Raw genomic sequence first — 16,391 nt, 5'->3', positions numbered from 1 at the left:
TATTTCATACATTATTAGATCTACATAGATCTACAAAGATCTTCAGGTCTATGTAGTTTTTTTTTTATAGATCATTAGATCTACGTAATTTTATTTAGATGTATATAGATCATTATAGATCTAATGATCCATACAAAAAGTCTTTACGTAGATCGGATAGATCTATTTAGATCTACTCAGATCTACGTGTCCACACTTTTTTATGATCTGCGCATGTATGCGTAGATTGTAAATCTGTAGAGATCTACTTAAGTCTACATAGATCTATGTAGATCTACAGAAATCTTTGATCTCAAAAATCAAACAAATCAGATCGTAGATCTGATCGATTTTTCCACGGGTTTCATAATAAATTTAACTAATAATTAATTTAATATATATTCATATATATATTTTTTTGCACGGCTCACATGTGTGTTGTGTAATTTAAATTTATTTAGTTATTTATCATTATTTTAAAACTAATATTTTTATTTATTTATTTATTATTTTTATTATTATTTATGAGCGTACGTTCATCCGCATTCTCTCTCTCCCTCGCAATCTTTAGCGTTCTAAGTCATTTTAAAATTAAACAGTACACTATTTTTTATAAATTGTCAATTATTTATATTAACTAATATATAAATAAATATTAACATATATTTATGTATATATATATATATATATATTTATATATACTATGGTAGACAACAACGATTAACCTACGCATGTATTTAAAATTTTCTGCTCTATATCGTATTCGTATATGCCGTAAAAATTTTGTATATAAGGATATAATAAATGTTAAGTTTTTTTTTTTTTTCTCTTTATGTTTATTTATTTATTTATATATATATATATTTTTTTTTAACTGCGATCGCGCAGTTAATCGCAGTGGGGCCAGTATCTTGAATTACGCGAACTATTTGGTTAATTTTAATCATAATCAAATTTAAGTAACGTAAATTTCAGTTTCCATTTTTTTTTCCTCCTGCTGCACTTTTTTTTTATTTTAGTTTTTTTTATTTTCATAATAAAATTCAACAGCGCTATCAGTAATTTACCGTTTATTTAATTACGGCTGTGAATAAATGCGATAAAAAAAGTACATATACATTCAGTTACTAATTTTGAATTGCATCACTCTTATTGTTCATTAATATAATTAATATTTAATAATTAAATTAATTATAAGAATTATAATTATTGAAATTATTTTTTTTTGTACAAATATTTCATTGAAAACGATATCAGTCGCTTTTTAATTATTTTTTTTCTTTGAAACATCTAATTTTTTTTTTTTTTCAAATTCAATTAATGGATAATTTATTATTAATTAATAATAATAATAATTAATAAAATCTATGAAACAGATAAATTAACAGCCGTGTTAAAAAATGACTGCGGTAATACAAGGGCAGCACGAGTTTTAATACTTGTTACGATATAAAAACAAATTTAATTAATTTCTTTTTTTGATTAATTAATTAAAAATTTTCTATCCATATTCCGCTTATCTATTTATCGACGATGCCAAAGTCGAGTAATCAAAGACCAGTCTTGATTAGTTGTGACAATCTATACATATATAGATATATTAATCACGTATTTGAAAATAGTACAGAGAAAAATTTAATTTTTTGGCGCGAAAAATATTTGAATTTAAATTGCAGATTTAAATTTTCTGACTAGAAAAAATTTGTCAACGCAAAAAAATTTATTTTTATCGTAAGAAAATTTTAGTTTTCAATTTTTAGTGCGAAAAATTTTTCGCGCCAAAAAATTAATGTTTTCTGTGTAAATGATAAATTTAAAAATAATCGGCACAGAAGGCGATTATTGCTTCCATCACTAATTCGATACTGACTCCGAAAGCGATCGCCATAAAAATTTTTTTAATTAAAATTTTTAGATTGCGTTTTTTTGCATAATTAATATATTTATAATTTAATTTCTATTTTATGTTTATTTTATAATTTATTTATCTAATCTGTCTCACAGTTCCGGTTTTATCATTTCGAACATATAGGATCTTTTTAATTAATAATAATAAAACTTTTCTCGTTAAATTTATAATAATTATCCACAGGATACGAAGTGGTCGTTGATTGGGAAATATCTCACAAAGAATTTACTTTTTGTTTCATTTAATCCGTTCTATGTTGGAAAAACCAGCTGAGATTCAATTCATTAAAAAATCTTCTTCTACTTTTAGTTACCGATAAAACATACATAGTTAAATGGTCCAAATTTTTTTTATAAATTAATTTTACAGATAATTTGAAAAAAAATATAAACTCCTATAATCTCTTTATCTTTAGTTTTAGTTTTATTTCGTTGGTTCGTGTAATTTATTTTTTTTTTCAGTTTTAAATAAAATAATTATCAGGTTTTCAAGAAATGACAATTTTATTTTTACTCAGGTATTAACTCATAATCCCATTAATCAGAAAATTAATCAATTTATCTATGTATTAATTATTTATCATCAATAAATAAATATATGTATATATGTGTGTCGGGGCTCAAAAAAATTGACTTTTTTTTTAATTCTGTAATAAAAAAAAAAGTGAATAAGTGAAAATTTTTCAAAGGTCAATCAAATTTGAAATATATCAAAATTATAAAAAATTAATTTTTTTTTTTGAATTTTTTCGCGCTCAAAAAAATTTAAATGTATGAAAAAAAAAAAATATTTGAATATCATTACCCGAAAAAATGAATTTTTAAAGATCGCTTAAAAACTTGAAGTTTTTGAGTAGTCAATATTTCCGTGACCTTTAAATATTAACATTAAAGCTTTAGACTTTTTTTTTAATATCATCTTACTTAATTGTGATCAAAACTAGAATACGAGATATAAGAACAATGGGCTATAAATATATTGTCAAGGTCTTGCCCCATTTAAGGAATTATTTAATTTTAAAATAAATTATTTAATTTAATTTTTCTTTCGGATCAAAGCCTCAATATTTATATTTAGTCGTCGCTCGGAATTTTTGAGAATTTAAAATTTCAATTTTAATTTTTCACAAATCATTTAATTTTCTACTGGAATTCGTCATAAAAAAAAAGTAAATTTAATTTTACATTTAAAAAATTTTTGACCTCTGAAAATTTTTCAACTCTCGAGATTTTTCAATAAAATTTAAAAAATATAACTCAAAATTTTTCAACAGCCAGTTTTTTTGGGTCACATATATATCTATACATATATTTAGGAATTTTGATGCATTTAATCTTCTATAAAAACGCCGGTGGACGGGGTGAATTCTATATGCAATTAAAATAAACATAAATATGATAATAATAGTTTAGTATCATTAAATCCTGTCTTTAATTTTTTAATATTAATTATCAATACGATACATGAAAAAATTTAATAATTATATTGACCTACCTATCGATTAATAATTTGTCTCTATAATTATAATAATAATAATAAATACCAGCAACGTCACTGTCGCTTGATAAATTATTTATATTTATATATTATTATATATATATATTTATAATGTTATTTTCGTAATCTTAAAAACTTTAACGATCTAGATCTTACACGAGTGAATTTTCTAATCTAATACCGTTACTAATTAATTCATAATAATAATAATAATATATATATATATTTATATAGTATCTAAATTTAAACGTCTCTTTCTCTGATATGTGCGTTCATGCCTTGTCATTTATAGTACGACAAATATATACATATATATTTATTTGTTTGTTCTTTAGATATATATGTATATGTATTTATATCTGTTATATTTCAATTATAACATTTTATTATTTTTTCAGCTCACCCTTAACTTGATTCAGCGATCAGCGGATTTTATTTTTTTTTTTTTATTATTTTAATAAGCTTGATTGCTTTACCAAGTTGTTAAATCCTTCAAATCGACAGGCCAAAATTTATTTTATATTTATAATAATTAATGTATCGAAAAAAAATTTTTAAATCAGGAAAATTTTTTCGCGGGTTTTTTTTGAATTTTTTTTTGCCAAGTAAATTTGTAATTATTATGTCAAAATTAAACGAGTATTGTAATTACAACTCACGCTTTAATATAATAGTTTAAAATTATATATGTATATGTTTAAATATAATATATATATATATAAATTAATGGGGAACTTGGTTATAATAATTTAAAATGACATTGAATTAAATAATTAAAAAAGTAATAATTTTAAAAATCAGATTATTATCATGATAAAATGAGCTTGAGAATCACGGAGAGTTTATTATTAATACAGTAAGGAGTGAAAGTAAAAAGGTCACGCGATGTAAAACACGCACGCTGTGAGCTGTAATCACATCACTGTTTATTTATTTTTTTTTTTTTTATTAAACATTTTTTTTATTATTTATTATATTTGTCAATTGAAACAAATACAATAAAAAGAAACAAAAAAAAAAAAAAAAAAAATAAAATAAATCTGTCACGGTATATTTATTTAAAATATTTACTTAAATTTCATCTATTTACTAAGCTCTAATTTCGCAATGGGGCGTCGCCATTTATTATTCGCGGATCGATATACTTCGGGAAGATCGTATTGTGCATAATAAACTAATCTTTATATATATTATTATTATATTAATATTTACTTTTATAATTATTTTCATTTATTTATTTATATTGTTTTTAAATATTTTATTTATTTTTATTTTACACCTAGATAACTACCGTACCGAGTAACGTTACCGCCATCGTACTCCATATTCCAGCGATCGATTTACAAGCGTGTTATGTGGTGAAAAAAAAACCTTAAATAAATATAAGAATAAAAAATAAAAGTAAAAAAAAAAAAAAAAAAACTAAAAACTCAATACCACTAAATCGATCGCTTTTTATTACAGTACGAATTTTATTTCGAGAACCCACCGACATTACAATTCCTCTGTACACCCAAATCTATCATGTGATCACGATCTTCAACCTCTCATCATTTTATTCATATATATATAAATATATGATATTTGCAATTGCTCTATCAATATTCCTCCACTACTAACATTAAATATTCAACATAGTTTTACATTTAATTGTTTTTCATATATATTCATATACATATATAAATACATATATACATATATAAATATATAAAAAAAAAATATCTTAAATTAATGCGCTCAGTATTTATAATAACGTCAGTATATAAGATATATTTATTTAAGACACATTCTCATATATTTAAATAAATAAAATATATAACAATTTAATGAGTTATAAATAATTTATAGAGTGAAATTAAATTTAAAAATGTCTCCAAGGACTTGATATATTTTTTAATTAGTTTTCGAAATGAACTCCAATTCATTTTGATGTCAATTTCATAAACTAGGCCGCAATTAGGCGCTTAATAATCTGACATTTTTCCCAGTACTTAGAAATATTATTTAAACGCCATGATATACATTAACTTTTTTTTTTTTATGCAACGAGCAAATGAGTTACTCAGTAACTCTTTAAAAAAAAAAAAAGTAATTAATGACAAAGAGACGGTGATAATTTAAATAAATGAATGGTAATAAATAAATATATTTAAAGTAATTAATTAGACACTAAGAGAACCCGATTGCTTCATGGCCGTAGACTATGCTATTACTAAGTTCCTCCGAATTATCGTCTAATCGATTTATTATTTTTCTTTATATTTATTTATATATATTATATTATTACGTAATACAAAATTGCGAAAAATTTAATCCTATCAACTATAATAACCTCGCGGGCAACGAGGTAGGCGTGCGAAGCTCTATTATCAAGTTCTTAAAATAGCCAACGAGTGTCTTGATCAAATTAACGTAAATAAAATATTTTATTACTATATCTTTAAGTTTTTTAAAAATATAGTTTAATAAAATAACAATATTTATGTATATACTTTATACTGACGTTGTTATACAGTTAAGTGGCGATTTATACTAGATAAAAAGACTATGACAAGGACAGTTTCCAAGGTTTTATACATATTTACAAACCTCATTTAATAACAAATCGATGATGGCTCCGGTGGACAAGTGCGTTTGCATTTAAGGTGTAATTGTCGTCTACTGATCAGTCGGTGAGTCAGCAAATTGCTGTAATCTTATTATTTTTCTTCCTCTTCCTCTTCTTTTTCCTTTTCCATTTTCTCGTAATAACGTCGCTACTATTATTGTTATTATAATTATTAATATTTATATAAATATAAATATAATTATTATTGTGTTTGTCGTTGATGTATGGGTCGCTCGGTTTAACCAGTTCCTAAACAGGACACACGAGAATCTCGTACTCGAACATAAGCGATACGGTTACAAAAACAAAGTAGAGCAGGAACATTGTGAATCCGAGACCGCGATTCATTCGCCATTTGAAACAAGCGATGCTCAATATTACAAACAGCAACATGCAGAAGAGTATGGCGATACTGCAGACCATCCCGACGGAATTAACCTCCACCGGTTTGCCATAAATCAAACCGTACAGAAGCCACGGGACCGGAAGCCTGTTAAGGGACATTAATTTAATAATTATTATCACATTATTTGTATCATGCTCTCATCTTTGTCATTATCATCATCGTTATTATAATACACTATCGCCGTTAGTATTATCAGGATTATCACAAATACCAAGCGTTTAATATTTCTCTAGCTATTCAAATAACAATAATTATTATTGTTATTGTTATTATACTGTAAAAAATTCAAAGTCAACTCGGACTGATTACACGGAAAAAAATAAACTTTAAAAATTTGTGTTTGAAAATAACCCGGAACCCGGATGTCAATATGGGAAATTTTTAAATTATAGACAATAAATTTTCATACTTTTCATATTTACTGATCACTTTATCATTATATTATTTGTCATTCTCAATTTATATAGTTAATTTTTTTCCGTATACGGATTTTAATTCAATCAGAATTCACTCCGTCACTCGAAATTCTGGAGTCAAAAAAAATTCACTCCGCATATGGAGTAAATAGGGAGTTTTTTCCAGCAGAGTGATCTAGATTTCATTAAAATCTGACCCAGAGTTTCAATGTTAAATTAAATAAAATTTCCCGGAGTAAATTTAACTCCGAGCAATTAAAAAAAAAATCCACTCTGAATTTACTCCGCTAATTTATTACAGTGTAATTATTGTGTCGACTGGGAGCTTGACAACTAATTAATAAAATTAACACTTGCCCAACTGTCACGTCGAATATATTACTGCCGACGGAGCTAGATACTGCCATGTCACCAAATCCCTTACGCGCAACTATCACGCTGGTTATAAGATCAGGAATACTGGTCCCTGCTGCCAGGAATGTAAGACCCATTACTTCAGGCGGTATTAATATTGTGTCCCCGGTTACGTTTGCCCACCAGACCATCAGGTACGAGTATGCTGCTATCCAGATAATCGATCCGATGAATGTCACCGCGAAGAATTTTTTTCCTGAATAAAAGTATTATTTTTTATTTTTACTTTATTATTATTATTATTATTATTAAATATTGATTAATAATAATACTGAAATTTATTAGATCGTGTTTTACCTCTCGGAGTTCGCGTGTCGGGCAGAGTAAGCCAGAGAGGAAATAAAATAGGCGCAACTAGAATATAAGTTAGTCTCTTTTTTGGGCTAGTGGGCCACGTCATGTCTAGAGCTTCTGGTGGTTCATCTTCTTCACCCTGAAATATGTTTATAAATTTATCAGGGCATTAGTAACATAAAAAATGTTTTCTCTACTAGACTGTCAAAATGATGATGATGATGATGATGATTAATACGAACCGATTCAAGACCAGCGTCAATACCAGCAGCTATTCCGCCATTAGGAAGTTCCTGGATACCGGCAGTGGTGCCAGCAGTTGTTGTCGTGGTGGTTGTTGTCGTAGTACCTTGCGAGCCCTGCTGAAGCTGAAGTGCCGTCTCTTTGGAGACACCTGAGTACTGGGCAGAAGTTGACGTCGCAGCTCCATTCTGAGGTTTAGTTGCGTCCAAGAGGACTTTTAATGAGGCTATTGCGTGCAACTGCGTTGCCTTCTCGTCCACTTTGCCTGTATGTCCAAAAACTTGTGTCAGTAATAAGTAAAATTTTGATTTTTTAGTTAACGGCTAGTCAACAAGCAGTAACAAGTGTAACTGACACGTCTATCGTGACAGCAAAACATTTCAAAGTCTCAGCTGTGCACATGCTCTTGTTTATGCTGCACTTGATTACTTTAACAAGCAACTAAACGTTACAGCAAAATTAATTTTTAACAAAAGTATTATTACCCAGGCAAAACGAATGAGTATTTTAAAATAAAATAAATCTGTTTTGCTTTTAAGCGGCATTCAAAGCAGCCCCTAAAATTCTAAATAAATCCTTACTAGATGTAATTACACGTGAGAGTATTCTCGAGCAAACATCTTGAGCTGTCTTTAATTATTCACAAGACTTGGACTCTCTTAAATGTGCCCATTAATCTTGAACTATTAAATACATCATTAAGCATCATTTAATATTAAATAAAACTCTAAGGACTCGGGCTATTAAATAAAAAAAAAGTTTATAAATAAAAAAAAATAGTGTACTCTATAGTCTGTTGCCGCAAACTACAACTATTATTCTATAATAACTATCTACTAGTATCGGGCGGGATTTCTGATTCAGTGATTTCCAGAGAGCACTTTTCGATCAGGTCCACCGGAGGCAGTTGATGTTTGGGCTTTTTTTTACCGAGTTCACCGCGAGTATCGAAAAACGATCAATCTTTTTCACTGTGGCTGGAGATAGACTGGAGAGATAAATTGAGAGGGTGTGAGTGTGTCCCGTAGGATCGAATAACCAGCCGGCAAAATGGGCAAAGGAGGCTAAGGTCGCCCGAGTGAAGCGAACGAGCGCGGGCGGGCGCTGGCAACGCGATCAAAGTATCGACCCGTGCTTTACTTGCAGCACGCTTTTATTACGACTAACCTCGTTGCTGTGTGTAAGAATTTCTATATGTATATGTATATATATATATATATATGTATTGCTGTAAACTACTTGACGTTGATTGCTTAGACCTTTGAGGTGTTTAATGCTGAGTGGCGCGGTCGATGGTATTGTGGAAATGCTCGGGGCACCGGCTACTGGAATGTCCACTGGACACCGGACACTTAAGGGCAGGAGCGGGCAAGTAGTTTCCAATTAGTTTAGCACTACTTGAAAATACAATAAACTACTCGTTCGTCAAGTTCTGGATGGAGAATGGGGATGAGTTTTATGTTTTAAATTTTAATAGACACTTGAACTATGACAGAAAAGAGTTTCGAGTGCCCTGGGGATTTCCGAGGCCCGTTAAAAATGTGGTGAGGAAATGAATAGAGTGAGACGTCAGTGTCAGCAACTGTATTCGCCGCGGGTACAAGTCTTTATAGCAATGGATTCTTTTATTTTTTAATATCAGGTCAATTGATTTGAATTATCAATGGAACGCTGTAAAGTGGAGTGTCTTTATCCGTATGCCAGGATATCTGGAGGGCTCCTGAGTCAGCCGAAACGAGGAGAACAAACAACGTCGGTGGAGACGGTGGTGGTGGTGGTGGTGGCAGCGACCGAGCCAGCCAGAGGCGACACATTACCACTCGGGAGAGGTGAAAGGTGGCAAGGAGGGTAAAGAGGTGACCCGATATTCCGTGAATTCCTTCTGCATCGCCTAGTTGGAATGTCGCCCGACGTTCTCAGTGTTCCTGCGCTCATTTTGCTCCAAATCGTAAGAGCTTTCCAGATCATAAGTGTGTCTGTAGCATCCATTCCTAAGCCATTGTCGGACACTTTCAATTCTCTTGACTTTTTATATTTTCATCTCTAGTTTTTCATTTTAAGCTCTTTATTATTTTTAACATCCGTTAGATATATTTTATGAGAATCTTTAAATGTCAAATTAGTAAAGTGCCCAAGCGATATTCATTCAATTTAAATAATTCAAATTTATTTATATTTATATTGATTGTAATAATAAAAATAATAATAACAATAAAAAGTAGAGTAGATGTTTGAATAAAAAAGATAATTGGAGAAAAATTTTCGGTAAAGATAAGAAGGTATAACCTCGAGCTTGCGAAATGTACAGTCGGTAGTTACGATCGATAGAGCGGTTTGTAGGTCAGGGTCTCGATACACTCGCTCTACTCGCGACTAGGTACGTACTTGGGGGATACACTCAAAACACAGCCCGAGTTCACTATATACACATATACATTTACATATATACATATATATATATAGGTAAGGGCATTTCGTGGCTGTTGCAAAAGCAAAAGCTTTCGGCCTACATTATCGAAAGCAGAATTAACCTTCAATGCCTACGACATCTCCTCGGCCCTTCCACCACCGACCCCGTGCTGCCTCACTTCTTTACTTCTTTAGTTTTTTTTTTAACCTTTTCCCTATTTTTCATTTTTTTTTTTTTTTTTTTTTTTTTCATGTACGTTACTCTTTTTTCTCCAACAATGACATTCTCACCTTCACTCGAGAGCTCACGAGTTTCCAGTTGACACACACGCCACCGAGCATTGTGTAGCTCACGTGGAGCACAATTATGCCTTTATATTGTCTCAAGTTCAACTGGACTATCAACTGGCTCTTGAAAAATAACTCTATCGTCCTCACTTGGGTCGTGCATTGAAAGAAAAAAAAAAAAAATAAAATTTTTGAGGAAAAAAATTGCTTGGTCTGGCAATCGTTGCGGAACAATTGATCTAGGGGAAATAATGAATAAAAATAAAATGGTTAGTGAATCAACTGTTAATCGTTTGGGTGGTCAAGGGGTAAAATGGCTGATTGTTACGGGGTTTAATTATGTTATTTATAAATAATGGGCAGCGTGCTAGCAAGCAGGCAGGCGAGAGTGAGAGAGTGTTGAAGTTATACCGGCGCGAGACTGACCGTCGTGGAGCGGATCAATTGTGTGGATCATTAGTTGTAATAGGCCGTGCCTAAACTTGGCGTGACTCTCGCGTGATGAGTGTCGAGCACCTGGATGAGATGATGACTGCTCGCAGCCTTGGCCACTGCTGCTGCCTCCACGACTGCTGCTGCATCCAGCATCGGCATTTATCGCAGCACCACTGCTGCCACAGGCACCTGATGTCCCACCCACACTCGTTTCACTGCTATTCGTTGCATTTGGATGCTGCTGGAACAACACAAACACACACACCCCACCCCCACCCCCACATACACACACACCCACAGTAACTCGTTAATAATTTAAAACATTGCTTTTGTATTATTGTTAAACTTCTCTATTTATTATTTATTATTCATGCTATTTTATTTTATTTATCACTATCAAGACAATTTACTCATCCAAATATTTATTTTGTCTTTTTTAATTTTATTGTCTAAATAAATTGTCTCATATCATCATATTTATATATAATGTGGTCTAGCTAGAAACTGGGTTTGATTTATCTATCGATAATTAATAACCACATACAATTAATTATCAAATTATTGGTGATATTTAATGAGCGATATATTATATACTCGTATCTTTATTTATAATCATCTAATTATGCTTTAGATTATTAATTAGATAATTTATTATCGCACTATATATATTGTGTTAGTAATTTTATGACATATTTTTAGACGGTTTTTTGGTCTGAGTTTTCTAAAACCGAAACCTGGCTCGAAAAATTTGATCTTTTTTAAATAAAATACAAATTTAATTTCTTTTTTTTTTATAATCAATTATCATGGGAAATTTAATCGAGTTTTGCAGTTCTCCTTATTTAGACTGTTTTCAATAATTTTTAGTCATCTGTAGATCAAAATCAGTCATTATTTTCAAAATTAGACTATTCCTGTCTATAATTTTTTTTTTCGTCTGTTTTTCATTGTCTTTAGTTCAAAAACAGTTTAAAATTTTTGTACAAATTTAAAAACAGATCAACTAGTTCTAATATAATCAAATTATACTAAAATCAAATTTTTCAATGGGATGTAATTTTTTTTGTTATCACCAATGATTTTGTAGATAAAATTTAAGTTAAAAATTGAAAAAAAAAATTTTTTTTGTCTAAAGGGCATTTAAATTAAATTATATGCCCTATTATCTTTTAAGATTTTTTTTCAATTTTTAGCTTTTAAGTGAGTGTCCAAAACGAATGGTAATAAATATAAATTAAGCCCTCTTGGCTTTACGGAGCTCTGGAGACCAAAAGGACGTAGAAAAATAAGACCTTTCGAAATTAGTACCGCGATATATATATATGTATATGTATATATAATAATAATGAAGTTATTAAAATAGCAGTGATAATAATGAATAAATATGATGATCATAAAAGACAATTTTATTTAGAGAATTGCATAATTATAATAATAAATGAAGAGAAAGCATGTTAATTAAATATACACGGTTAATTAAACGTTTATTGTTAATGCGATGAGTTTTAAAAAATGGGAATGAGAATGAGAGAGATAAAAATGGATTTGAATAAAAAAAAATGTTAAATAAAATGAATATTAAGAATAATAGTGTGTAGAGAATGAAAATGAGTATGAGAATAGAGGTTTTTTTGATTATAATACTCTGAGGATGATGGAAACCTGACTATGGTCATATACAATGGAAACTTCTCGAGGTGGTTACTTTGCGAGGGTTAATTGCAGTGAGTGCCGAGAAGTCGGTCAGCTGCCTTCAAGACTCGGTATATCAAATATATGTATACATTTATACATTTATACATATACACACATATATATATACGTTGCCGCTTCGCACTGACTATCGATTCTCTCTTGGTTTTAAAGCATAAAGCGATCTTGCACGAGCATTTCATTTATTGTCTGAAGATTAATTTTGTAAATGCGTTTTTTTTAATTTTAAAATTATGGCAATTAAGCTTAATTACAAACTTTATGTTTTAAATAAAAAAAAGTTATTTTAAAATCATGTATATAAGAAATAAAAATTTATGGAAAAAATTTAATTAGTGTTAGAGTACTTGCACTGTAAAAAATTTTACTGCGCGGATTAAATGCGGAGTTTATTTTAAAATTAAACTCCGAATCAGAGTAAGGTTTTAAATAAAATCCAGATTACTCTGAAATTACTCTGAAGAAAAAAAAATCGTAATCACTCCGAATTAATTTCCGATTTTTTTACAGTGCGTTAAATAGTACATGCATTATTTAAATCTGATGTAATATATTTTAATATTATATATTTTCATTGATAAATCGATTGTCAATTACTATTTTATTTTTATTTACTCATGAAAGTTATTTTAAATAATTTTCTGTATGTGCGCATGTGGAGGTAAAATATTTGTTTGTTGCGATCGGGTGTATTGATAATGTGTGTATGAAATATGATAGTGAAAAAAATAGCTGTAAGAATAAATAGATAAAAAAATAAAATAAAAAAGGTTTACTGATAAGAGAAAATGGAAGATACACATGCGACTCACCAATGCCTGGGCAGCGCTCTGGTGCTGCAAGCAAGAAATACCCAGTTACTATTAAGTCCCAATATTTACTTGGGAGACTTGTTAGCAAATAGAGGACATTGTTTGCAGAAAAGTTATTTTGGTTTATGCGTTTTTGACTTTTTACATAAATAATAGTAGTTGAGTTTAAGCAGAGATAATGGAAGATTTTAAATATGCTGCAAGCATGAGCTTGACAATTGATTATAACGTGCATTCAATGGATGTAAAAGTACGTCAGCGTGTATGGTGAGCTTCGGTAAAAGTTTAAGGTATTGATCAGCGAAGCGTTCAAGTATTGTGTGCTGACGGTAAAGCACAAATAACAAGTTCAATATTCAAAATATAGATTAATCTATTCAATGTCTAACGAATAAACTGAAACAAGCTTTGATGAATATACGCCAGTAGTAGTAGTAATAATTGTAGTAGTAGTAGTAGTAGTAGAGTTTTAATTATCTAATTTATTTGCATCCGCTTTTTTATTCAAATATTTTTCTCATCGTGTGAATGTATATTTTGTGTCCACTGTTTGACTAACGAGTAAAAATAGAAAAAATTTTTTTAGATATATTTATAGCATATTTGTGAGTATAATAATGTATAGAAATGCAAACTGTGTCATCTTTTCTGGGTTAAAATTTTTCGTGGGGTATAAATTGTATGTAAAAAAAATTTCCAGCTTTTAAAATTTTTTTTTAGTCCTTCAGTAAAGCCAGAGGCCTCTGTTGTGATGTATTTTAACGCTCGGAAGCTCCCCAATAGCATTATCTCATGGTTGTTTCACTGAGCTATTAATCTGGATATGAATTTGCCAACTTCCCGTGGGTTCACGCCCTCGAAAGGTTATTTTTCAAAATAACATCAGTCGTAAGATAAAAAAAGAATAGAGGTATAAATATATGTATGAGGGAGTGAAGGATGACGTTGAGTGAAGGACGATGGGGAAAAAATTTATAAAAATAAAATAAAATACGTGAGGATAAATTTTCTTGAGACAATGATGTAACGCTGGATGATGATTTTCGAAAGCAAACTCTTTATGACAATGTCAGCTGTGTGTAGTCAGCAGGAAAGACGTGGGAAGAACAAATGCTGATATCAGCAACTGTCCACCTTTCGGTCCAGTCAACATTCAGAATAGAGTATTCAGACACTTGTATCAGCATTTCCTTCTCACCCTTTCCTCCTCCACTTCCTTCTTCTACTTCCCTACGCGTCCTTTTTTGTTCATTCTCATTTTTTTCCACCTTCCACTTCCTTTCATTATCATAAATATACATAAATTTATTTTTTAATTATATATTTATAATTAAAAATAATATATAAAGCCCAGAAAAGTTGACGTGTAAGTTAAGCGGGTCGATATATGGACTACTTGATAGATAATTAAGGGTGAGATAGATTATGAGCTCGATGAAAACGAGTACAGTACGAAGCAAGCGGAAGTAATGATACATATTAGGAGTACTAAAAAAGGAAGGCTCCGGGGTTCTGGACTCACCGATGGCATCAGCTGGTCAGTCGACCTGACTCGGGTTACTTTATTTCTGTACAATATCCTCTTGACCAGCTTCTCCATTGGTCGATTAAATTTCATGAACCCAACGTAGGCCAGGTAGAAGCTGAACAGTACTAATGCCTCGTACCAGTGTATAAAGTTGTCACGAAAGAAATATATTAGTGTTATCAAGCTGACACTGTAAAAAGTGCAATCGCGGAAGAGCGGCCACCACGTTAGTGAGAGTACTGTTTTTGAAAATATCGCACACATGCCGATAACAAATAATATATTGAATACCGCGGATCCGACGATGGTGCCGATACCGACATCGTCAAAGGAAACGAAGACACCTATCACGGAGGTGAATAGTTCTGGTGCAGATCCACCGGCTGCCATGAATGTCGCGCCCGCGACATCGTCAGCGATTTCAAATTTCTCAATAATAACGTCCAGTGATGGTACAAAAAATTCGTCGCAGACGATCGCAAGAGCTACAAACATATAAACAACACCCAGTACGTGTAGTATCACCGCACCACGTCGTCGTTGCTCGAATGTGAACAAGTCTGCGGGAAAGAGAGGTGTTTTTTCTACGACTGTCGTATTGTCAGTGTCAGCAATGTGCGGCGTGACGTAGTGATGTCGATGGTGTAGCGTTGCATTGTACCCGTCGTACGTTTCACGGTTGCTGTCTACGTCAGTGTTGACGTGCCCACTAAGTGTGCTGGTGATGTTGGTGGCGTTTGACCCATAGCCGAGTAGTGTTGCTGCGGGCGAGGCCGAGCTGGGAAGTAACGCTGGATTATTATTGGGCACAGGACGGTGGGCCCGCGTGGACGACGTTGACGCTAATATCAGCACCAACAGGGTCACCATCGTCCTCCGCGCCAGGGAAACTCCGCACCCCTTCATCGTGCTTTTCATGTCACTCTCCTCGTGATTGTGCACACCAAGGTGCTCTTCCTTTTAAGACACCCTAGTCACGACATCACCATTACACCCACTCGTAATTCGTTTTATCTATTACTACTTATGATTATACTTAATCAATATATATATTATTACAATAATAACAATAATATTATTATCATTATCATTATTTACACTGATGCCACAGCATCTTCACTGGAGCACACAATCACCCACACACTCACCGCACTCACCCACACAAAGATGCACTTTTATATATATATATATATATATATAAATATATATGTATATATAAGTTATCCAGCAAGTAACTCGAGCTGTGTCACGGCGGCCCGAGACTCATGTCGACTCGCGCTCGCATCCTCCTCTTCTGGTGCTAATAGGCGCGGCACTGGTTCTTTCGTACAGCACTAAACTGACACACTCAAGAACAGGCGGTTTTTTTTTAAATTTATTTACTCTCTGCTAATTCAATTTACTAAAATTTAAATACTTGCCAGTAAAATAACAGAGATG

General features: G+C 31.2%; 1 protein-coding gene across 1 annotated transcript; it reads right to left on the bottom strand.

Annotated features, from left to right (window-relative positions):
* Positions 1-6,242: 6,242 nt before the first annotated feature.
* Positions 6,243-15,821, bottom strand: LOC103575921 (sodium/potassium/calcium exchanger Nckx30C). Its single transcript, XM_053740778.1, has 7 exons — positions 14,946-15,821; positions 13,424-13,447; positions 10,875-11,139; positions 7,766-8,031; positions 7,527-7,662; positions 7,173-7,425; positions 6,243-6,483 (listed from the first exon to the last, which is right to left on the bottom strand). Exons 1-7 carry the CDS (start codon positions 15,819-15,821, stop codon positions 6,243-6,245), a joined length of 2,061 nt encoding a protein of 686 aa, XP_053596753.1.
* Between the last annotated feature and the right edge of the window lie 570 nt (positions 15,822-16,391).

This window comes from Microplitis demolitor, chromosome 7, assembly GCF_026212275.2.
Source record: "Microplitis demolitor isolate Queensland-Clemson2020A chromosome 7, iyMicDemo2.1a, whole genome shotgun sequence".
Taxonomy (NCBI): Eukaryota; Metazoa; Arthropoda; class Insecta; order Hymenoptera; family Braconidae; genus Microplitis; species Microplitis demolitor.
The sequence above is the reverse complement of the archived record's forward strand: the minus strand, read 5'-3'. Positions and strand labels throughout refer to the sequence as shown.